A 10211-nucleotide genomic window follows, 5' to 3' on the forward strand; every position below is an offset into this window, starting at 1 on the left:
CTGAGATTTTTAAAGTCGTATGTGTATGTAACAGCAGGCTGCCCCCTACTCGTTACTGGCACAGAAGAGAGCAGCCCAGCTCAGGCAGCAGCGGCACAGCATCCCTCTTGACTTAGAGGGCTGTACCCTGAATGGGCGTGTCTATACCAGCAGTGCGCGCCTACGTGCAGCTCCGCCCCCTGGAGGTCTGGGCCGCGCAGCCGCAGTCCTTCATGTTCCTTTGGCGCGCAGCAGTTTGGGGAGTGTCTCTGCTCTGCCCGGTGAGTCACTGAGCCGCTCACCGCGGCCTGTCTATAGGTTCCAAAGAAAAACTCTCTGAATAATTTTGTGGCAGTAGTTGGGCCCCTCAGAGTCACCCACTTCCTAATCTTGAGTTAAACGGGGAGCAATATTTACTTTAAGCCCATGCAGCTTCCACAAAGCCTCACCTTGACTTTCCGAATCAACAAGTACGCGGTGGTTGGTGATGTCTCCTCGCCGCCGCAGTGGCGCCGCATGCATGAGCAGCTGTTTGCCCGCCTGTCCCTCCTGGTGCTCAACAGTTTTGGCCTCCAGGGCATGCGCCTGAAGCTCATGGCCACCATGTGCCAGAGTCGGTTCCCCTGCATGAGCGTGTACTACGGGAACTACAACACCATGAAGCACCGCCTTCTCATCAGCTGCAACTCCACTCCCGGGAGCTGGATTTCCACCTTCATAGCGTCAAAGTCCTTCCTGTGGGTACAAGTCGTGGGATGGTTATGAAGGGTCCCCAGCATGAGCCACCCGCAGGACATGGGTGATCTGCTGGCCACAGGCGCGGGGCTTCCAGAGAGTGAGGCAGAGCCCCAAGGTAAGCATATATCATGACTGAGCTGCCCCAAGCGGTCATGGTAGTGGCTGAGTGTGGCTCACTGAGGTCTGGTCTCCGATGGGGTTGCTGCTCATCAAGATCCAGAAGGGTGTCAGTTTCTTTCTTTCTGTTTTTGTTGTTGTTGTTTTGTTTTGTTTAAATTAACTTAATTCTTTTTATTTATTTTTTAAATTTACATCCAAGTTAGCATATAGTGCATAATGATTTCAGGAGTAGAATCCAGTGATTCATCCCCTACATTTAACACCCAGTGTCAGCTTCTGCACAAGAGGTTGGAGGAGCACCAGGTCACCCTCACAGCTGAGGAAGAGAAGCTGCTGCTCAAGGCCAGAGGCAGGCCCAGCAGGCCCAAAACATCCAGTGCAAGCAGGAATGGGTGAGAGGCCTTCATGAGGAAGAGCCTGGTGGGCATGAAGAGGGCATGGGCAGAGAGGCCAGTGGGACAGTGATACCCAGGACCCTAGGGGCCCGCTCAGGAAGCAGAGGGGACTTGGCAGCAGCAGCAAGGGGAGGAAGAGGAGAAAGAGAAGGAAATGGTTGGGGGTGTAGATGAATATTTCCACCAGGTGGTGGGCAAGGAGCATGATGAGGATATATTCTTAAAAGATGGCCAAGAGGACACAGCCTGCTGGGCCCCCCAGTCCAGATGCAGCTGGTAAAGAAGTAGAGACCTTCAAAGATACTACTAAGAACATTTTTATATTTTTGTGAGGGTTTTTTGTTGTTTGTTTGTTTAATTTTGTTTTTAATTGGTGTCTATCTCCATTTGGTGACAGTGCACTTGGAGTGGGAGGTAAAATGACAGGTATGTAATTTGTTTACATTCCACAAATTCTAATCCTACCTTGGAAAACATTTGTGAGACTAACAGATTTGAGCAAAAGCCTATTTAATATAAATTAAGGTACAGTTTGGTGATTGTTTCTCATCCTCCTTAACCAAGGTGTATAAATATTTGTGGAGGATAGTGGGATAAGAGGGGGAGAGGATGGCAAGTCCAGATGGAAACAAACACGAAAGTAATCCCACTTAGGTGAGCACAGAGGTTAGGTGTGGGTCCTAATGGCCCTCTGTTTTCCCAGTGAATTCTCCTGGGATGGAACCAATTAAAAAGATAACTTTCCAGGTGAGCTTGTCTAACCATGGGACCTAGAATTATCACTGTGGTTATTTAAGTTATCAACTCTCACTTAATGGCTCCAAAAGTCAGCTGAATCTTAACACGATTTAAATCCTGTACCCCAGACTAGGATCTCTACCAACCAGGTGCTTCTTTTTTTGCTCCCATAGAACTTTGTAGACTTGAGTTTTGAGGTCATACTTTGTGATTTATGGAAGGATTTTACTGTAGTTACAAAATAAATATGAGATAGAAAAGTCAGGTTTCAAAGAGTTAAACTTTATAAGAAGGAAATTTACAAGGAAATAGATAAATACAAGGAAATAGATAAATTTACAAGGAAATAGATAAATAGCTGTAGGATGATTGGGTCTGTAAAGCATTTCCAGGAAGCTATGATTAATTGTGTGTAGGTATAAATTCCTGTTCTCTTAACAGTAGTAGTAGTATGTGTAGAGGTCTTAAAATATATACACACTCCCTAAGGGGGATAAATTATACTGTTCAATATTGAAACAGAAATAGAAAGTAGTAAGTCAATAATGAATTTATATAGAGAATTATTTTGTTTTCCATTTAATTTTTATAGAAATGTTTGTATGATCTGTGAACATGTTATCCAGTGAATGACAAGTTTTTTTTTTTTGCATGTGTGTGTTGTGTTGTTTTTATTTATTTTTTTTAATGTTTATTTATTTTTCAAAGAAAGAGTGCGAGCAGGGGAGGGGCAGAGAGAGAGGGAGACAGAGGATCCGAAGTGGGCTCTGCACTGACAGCGAAAAGCCCAGTGTGAGACTTGAACTCAAGAATCATGAGGTCATGACCTGAGCCAAAGTTGGTTACTGACTGAGGCACCTGGCGCCCCTGTTTTAAGAGACAAGAGGATTTTAATACAGTCACCTGAGTGTGATTAGGAAATTGATTGCAATGTTACGTGTAGTTGCTAATGTTGAGTCAAATCATCTAAGGTCTTTATTCAATTTTAATGATATTTAATTATATTGAGGTATTGCCATCTATCATTCCTTCATTTATCAGACATTTATTGAGAGCCTGCTATGTACTTGGCACTGTTGTAGATCCTAAGAAAACAAGAGTAAAGATACAAAGGACCTTCCTTCATGTTACTTATATTCTAGAAGGGGCAAAAATTATAAGCTGACAGAAAAATTAATAGGTGTATTATTCAATAGTAAGAATAAAGTAAGTTTAAAAGTACATAGAGTAGGGGCACCTGGGTGGCTTGGTCGGTTAAGCGTCCGACTTCGGCTCAGGTCACGATCTCGCGGTCGGTGGGTTCGAGCCCCGCGTCAGGCTCTGTGCTGACAGCTCAGAGCCTGGAGCCTGTTTCAGATTCTGTGTCTCCCTCTCTCTGTGACCCTCCCCCGTTCATGCTCTGTCTCTCTCTGTCTCAAAAATAAATAAAAAAAAAAAAAAAAAAAGTACATAGAGTAGTAGAGTTTGCTCTCTTAGAGGACTCAGGAAAAGTGTCCTTGAGAAGGTGTCATCTGTCTTGAGTAAAGTGAAGGAATAAATTATTTGATTATCTGGGGGAAGAATATTTCAGAAAAGTAAACAGGAGGGGCAAATACTTCAAGGTACAATTTATTCTATAGTTTAGGGAGTTGTAAGGTCAGGTTATTCAGTGATCAAGGAGGATATTGGTAGGAATGAATCCAGAGACGTAGGGGGAGCCAGATTATCTAGGGATTTATAGGAGACCACTGAAGGATTTTAGAGCAAGAGAGTAACATAATCTTATTTACATTTTAGAAACATCTGTCTTGTGAATAGTAGTTCATAGGAGAAAAAAGACAGAAGCAGAGAGACCAATTCAACAGCTATTTTTATAGTTCTATAGGAGAGAATGATGCTATCAGGGCTAGGGGAATTATAGTGGAAGAGGTGAGAAGTGGTCCTTTTTCATATATATTTTGAAGCGTCAAAAACTATTCTAAGTTCTTTATATATAACATCTCACTTAATCCTCAAAACAATTGAATAAGGAAGACATCCATTATTTTCATTTCTAGAGGCAGAATCTGTGGATGAAAGATGTCAAGTAATTTTCTCAATGTCGCTGCACTAGTAACTGGTAGAATTAAAAATGATTAAACTTGAACTTGGCTGTCTCTGTAACTTGAGTTTTTGCCTATAACATTATGCTGCCTTTTATTCAACCTCATCTACAAAGTAGACCGTGACAGTAGGGCAACAATAGAAAAATAGACTCAAATGTCAGGCATCCTTGCAATGAAACAGAACTTTTCTGTTGATGTGGTTACTTTGTTGCTCACTGTCAAAGATGGATTTCCTGCATCATCTTTGAATAAAAGGTTTAGTCCCAAACTGGAGAAGAAAAGATTCTAGGAAGTGCAGACAATAAACCTATAGATAGAGAAGGAAAAAGATAATATTCTTCCTGCCCCCAACACTCCACCATGAGAACAAGGAGAAATTAGGTTTTATAAATAAATAAATTAATTAATTAATGATCAGTTTGTAAGTCTAAATGCACCAAGCTTAACAGTAGATTCTGCCAACTAACTTTATTGATTATTTATTTATTTATTTATTTATTAATGTTTGTTTATTTTTGAGAGAGAGACAGAGTGCAAACAGGGAAGAGGCAGAGAGAGAGGGAGACACAGAATCTGAAGCGGGCTCCAGGCTCTGAATTGTCAGCACAGAGCCCGACGCAGGGCTTGAACTCACAAACTGTAAGATCATTACTTGAGCTGAAGTCAGGTGCTTAACCAACTGAGCCACCCAGGCGCCCCCTCAACTAACTTTAAAAGTAATAAATTTACAATTTAAACAAATTTAGAGTTGTACAACCTTCGCCCTAATCCAGATTTAGAACATTCCATCATCCCCCAAAGTTAATCCCTGCTCCCAAATCTAGCCTTAAGAAGCTATTGATTTTCTTTGATTTCTTATAAATCTGCCTTCTCTAGAAAATGCATAGAAATAACATCATACATTTTATTTTGTACATTTAGTTTGTGTCATTTATTCTCCTGGCTTTGAGGTCATCCAAGTGGTAGCATACATTGGTAGTTCATTACTTTTTATGGCTGAATACTATTATGTTGTATAGGTCTACCACATTTTATTTATTTTTGTAGGTTGATACACATTTGGGTCGTCTCCATTTTGGGGCTATTAGGAATAATGATGCTATGATCATTCACACACATGTGCATCTATCTTTTCATTTTTCTTGGATAGATTCCTAGAAGTGAAATTGCTGGGATGTATGGTAAATAAATGTTTATATATTTTAAGAAACATTTTCCAAACTGGCTGTATCATTTTAATCGTCCCATAAACAGTCCTGATGGTTTTCGCTTTTTCAGCATTCTAAGACATAATATCTGAATTTTTTATTATAGCCATTTTAATGGGTGTTTAGTTGTATCTCTTTTTGAGTTTGGCGTTTTTCTAATGATTAGTAATGTAAGCATATTTTCAAGTGCTTATTATTCATATATCTTTTGTCAAATGTCTATTCAGATCTTTTGCTGATTTTTAAATTGGTTGTTTGTCTTCTTATCATTGAGTTGTTCTTTGTTTTCAAATATTTTCTTCCAGTATGTGGCTTGACTTTTTATTTTCATAATAATATTTTTTAAGAACAAAAATTTTAATTTTGATGAAGTTCAGTTTATCAATTGATTATTTTATGAATCACGTTTGAAGTATAAGAATTTTTTTTTGGCAAACTCAAGGTTACAGTGACTTTCTCTTATTTCTAGAAGTTTTATAGTTTAATTCTTAACATATAGACCTATGAGAATACTAGATCCATTAACATGGTTCTATTTAGATTTATTTAGATCTTCTTAAATTCCATTCCGTAATGCTGTATATATATTTTTTTAATTTACTTATTTTGAGAGAGAGAGAGAGAGAGAGAGAGAGAGAGAGAACAAGTAGGGGAGGGGCAGAGAGAGAGGGAGAGGGAAGATCCCAAGCAGGCTCCTTACTGTCAGTGCAGAGCCAGATAATAGGGCTTGAACTCATGAACTGTGAGATCATGACCTGAAAAGAAATAAAGAGTTAAGCTTCTGGTTAACTAACTGAGCCACCCAGGCACCCCAGTAATGCTATATACTTTTAAGTGTAGAAGTTATGCTCTTCTTTGAATAGTAAATATATTCCTAGGTATTTTATTCTTTGATGCTATCATAAATGGAATTATTTTCTTAATTTCATTTTTGTAATGTTCACTGCTACAATTGGCTTTAATATATTTATCATCAGCAATAATAATGAGTCTTGCAATCTTTTAAAAAAAATTTTTTTTTTTTAACGTTTTATTTATTTTTGAGACAGGAAGAGACCAGAGCATGAACGGGGGAGGGTCAGAGAGAGGGAGACACAGAATCTGAAACAGGCTCCAGGCTCTGAGCTGTCAGCACAGAGCCTGACGCGGGACTCGAACTCACGGACCGCGAGATCATGACCTGAGCTGAAGTCGGCCGCTCAACCGACTGAGCCACCCAGGCGCCCCTGAGTCTTGCAATCTTGATGAACTAATTAGTTTTTTTAATAATATTAGTGGATTCCATAGTATTTTCTAGAAGAAGATCATGTCATCTGCAAATAAGATAATTTTACTTTTAATTTTTCTTGTCAACCATGGTGGGAACCTCCAGTACAAGGTTAATAGATGTGGCAAGAATGCACATATTTGACTTGTTCCTTATTTTTGGAGGAAAGCTCATATTCACCACTAAGGGTTATGTTAGGTATGGGGAATGCATAGAGATTAAATCAGCTTCAAGATGTTGTTTCCTATTATTCATAGTCAGTTGGTATTCTTCATCATTTTTTTTTTTTTTTTTTTTTTTTTAACTCATGGGTCCTTGGGATGTGGCGCCTTGGTGGCTCAGTCGGTTAAGCGTCCAACCTTGGCTCAGGTTATGATCTCACAGTTCATGAGTTCGAGCATTGCATCGGGCTCTGTGCTAACAGCTCAGAGCCTGGAGTCTGCTTCAGATTCTGTGTCTTCCTTTCTGTCTGCCCCTCCCCTGCTCATGCTTTGTCTCTCCTTTTTTCTTCTCTGTCTCTCTCAAAAATAAATAAATATTAAAAAAAATTTTTGTTAAAAATCATGGATCCTTGCTTTGAATTTTTCCAGTGCTTTTTCTGTGTTTAATGAGATGGTCATCTGTTTTTGTATTTCATTCTATTATTATGGTATATGACATTATTTCATTTTAATATGTTAAACCAATTTTACATTCCTAAGTAGCATCTGGTTAATTGTTATAGACTGCATGTTTGTGTCAACTCCAAATTCATATCTTGAAATCCTAGCCCCCAACATGATGGTATTTAAAGATGGAGTCTTTGGAAGGTAAGTAGGTCATAAGATTGGAGCCCTCATGATAACATTAGTGTCCTCAGAAGAAGAGACAGGAGAGATCATTTTTTCTTTCTCTGCTTTCTACCATGTCAGGATATAAGGAGAAAAATGCCGTCTGCAAACCAAATAAAAAGTGCTCTCATCAGGAACCAAATGGACTAATACCTTGATTTTGGACTTCCCAACCTCCAGAACTGTGAGTAATAAATTTCTGTTGTTTAAGCCACTTAGTCTGTGGTATCTTGTTATAACAACCTGAGCTAACTAAAACAATTCTAGTGCATAATGTTTTATTTAGTTTACTAACACTTTATCAAGGATTTTGTATATATATTCAAGGTGGGTATTGTTTTGTACTATTTTCTTGAGTTATCCTTGTTTGTATTGAGTAACAAAGTAATGCCAGTCTTAGAAAATGGGTTGGTAAGTGTTTCTTCCTCTTACATTAGAAAAAAGTTTGTAAAAAAAATTATAATAATTCCGTCCTTTGATAGAATTCACCCAGACCTGAGCTTTTCTTTGTGGGAATGTTTTCAATTACCAATTTCTTTATATTTCTTTATATTTTATAAGTATATTAAGACTTGCTTTTTCTTCCTAAATCAGTTTTGGTCATTTCTTTCTGAATTTTCTGCTTCATCTCAGTTATATAATTTGTTGGTACAAAGTTATTTATCATAATCCCTTACATGTTTTTATTTTGGTAGGGTCATTAATGATGTCTCCTGTTTTCTTTCTGGATTTTGATAATTTGTGTTTTTTTAACTCTTCAAAGAACAAACTTTAGGTTTCACTGACTTCTCAATTATTTATCTGCTTTCTCTTTCACTCATACCTCCTCTAATAGATTTTAGTTCTTTGTGTCCAATTGTTTAGGGTTTAGTTTGCTCATGGGTATCTAGTTTCATAAGATGGAAGCTTAGGTCATTATTGAGACCTTTCTTTTTTTCTGATATAGGCCATATGGCTATAAATTTCTATTTGAAGTTTTAGCTGCATCACATAAATTATGGTGTATTGTGTTTTCATTTTCATTCATTTCAGGGTGTTTTCTATTTTGCCTGTTATTTCTCCTTTGTGAGAATAGTGTTTAAATTAATAATACTAGGAGATTACCCATATTTCTTCCTGTTGTTGGCTTCTAATGTATTATTGTGGTCAGATCCCCTGACAACTCTTTTTGGGGTCCCAGATCCAATTCCCATGTGTGTATGATGGTTTCCACCCTCTGACATAACACCAAAGCAATTCTTGGACAACAGCGAAGCGTCTAAGAATTCAACTCAGTTGTGACCCTACCCTAAGATAGCATCAGATTCCACGGGTTCAGGGGTTAAGGGCTCGGTTTTACAAGACTTTTTCTATACCACCCTCCAATTCAGATGTCAGTTGCAAGCCCCAGCCTGTTCCATGTGCTGACAGACTGACTACAGATTGGAGGTTCCAACGACCTCCTCCTTAGGTTCTTTCAGTTTGCTAGAGTGGCTCACAGAACTCAGGGAAACACTTCAGTAGCCAAAAGAAGAGATATACATAGGATGACATGTGGAGAAAGGGCACAGAATTTCTGTGCCCTCCCCAGGTATGTCACTGTCTCCTCAACTCCACATGTTCACCAACCCAGAAGCTCTCTTAACAAAGTCCCCTTGAGTTTTTAAGGGGGATTCATTGCATAGTCATGATTGACTAAGTCCTTGGCCATTGGCTGGTTCAACCTGTATCCCCTTAAGTGGGACTGAAGGTTTCAACCCTCTAATTACATGGTTGGTCCTTCTGGCAACCAGCCCCTGCCCTTGGGTGGGGTCCAAAAGTAATCTTCATTAATATAACAAAAGATACCTGTTTCACTCTCAACACTTAGGAAATTCCAAGGGTTTTGGTAGCTGTAAGCCAGTAACAATGGATGCACACCAAATACATATGAAAAATATATTTTGGTCATCTGAATGACCAAATACATATTTCCTATAAATCACAGTATCACATCAGATAACATACTATGTATGATTTCAGTACTTTTCTCTCTCTTTTTTAAAAAAATATTTATTTATTTTGCACGAGAGAGAGAGAGAGAGAGAGAGAGAGAGAGAGAGAGACAGAGAAAGAGAGACAGAGGTGGGGGGAAGGAGAGAGAGAGAGGGAGGGAGAAAGGGAGGGGCAGAGAGAGAGGGAGAGAGAGAATCCTAAACAGGCTCCAAGCTGTTGATGCAGAGCCTGATATGGGGCTTGATTTCATGCCCACAAAATCATGACCTGAGCTGAAATCAAGAGTTGGGTGCTTGGAGCGCTTGGGTGACTCAGTTGGTTGAGCATCCGACTTCAGCTCAGGTCATGATCTCACAGCTCGTGAATTTGAGCCCCATGTCGGGCTCTGAGCTGACAGTTTGGGGCCTGGAGCCTGCTTCGGATTCTGTGTTTCCCTCTTTCTCTGCCCCTAACCCACTCACATTCTGTCTCTGTCTCTCTCAAAAATAAATAAACATTAAAAAAAAAAAAAAAGAGTTGGGTGCTTAACCAACTGAGCCATACAAGTGCTCCTCAGTACTTTTAAATGTAGTATGACTTGTTTTATCCTGGAGAATGTGCATGAAAAGAATGTGGATTCTGCTGTTGGGTGGAATTAACTATAGATATTGGTTAGGTTGATACTTTTGTTCAGGTCTTCTATATAGTTTTCTAATTTTTCTGAGCAGTTCTATCACTGAGTACAATATCAAACTTTCTCACAACTATTGTTGAATCACCTATTTCTCCCTTCAATTCTGTCCATTTTTTGTTTCATATATTTTGGGCCAGGGTTGTTGGTGCTTATATAATTGTTGTATCTTCTTGATGTATTGACCCTTTTATCATTATGAAATTAT

General features: G+C 38.9%; 1 protein-coding gene across 1 annotated transcript; it reads left to right on the forward strand.

Moving 5' to 3' along the window:
- The first annotated feature begins 239 nt into the window (after positions 1-239).
- On the forward strand, positions 240-798 carry LOC131488751 (suppressor of SWI4 1 homolog). The gene has a single exon (XM_058690588.1). The coding sequence runs from the start codon at positions 406-408 to the stop codon at positions 742-744; it is 339 nt and encodes a 112-aa protein (XP_058546571.1). The 5' UTR covers positions 240-405; the 3' UTR covers positions 745-798.
- The last annotated feature ends 9413 nt before the right edge of the window (positions 799-10211 follow it).

Source organism: Neofelis nebulosa, chromosome 10 (genome assembly GCF_028018385.1).
Source record: "Neofelis nebulosa isolate mNeoNeb1 chromosome 10, mNeoNeb1.pri, whole genome shotgun sequence".
In the NCBI taxonomy this organism is placed as follows: domain Eukaryota; kingdom Metazoa; phylum Chordata; class Mammalia; order Carnivora; family Felidae; genus Neofelis; species Neofelis nebulosa.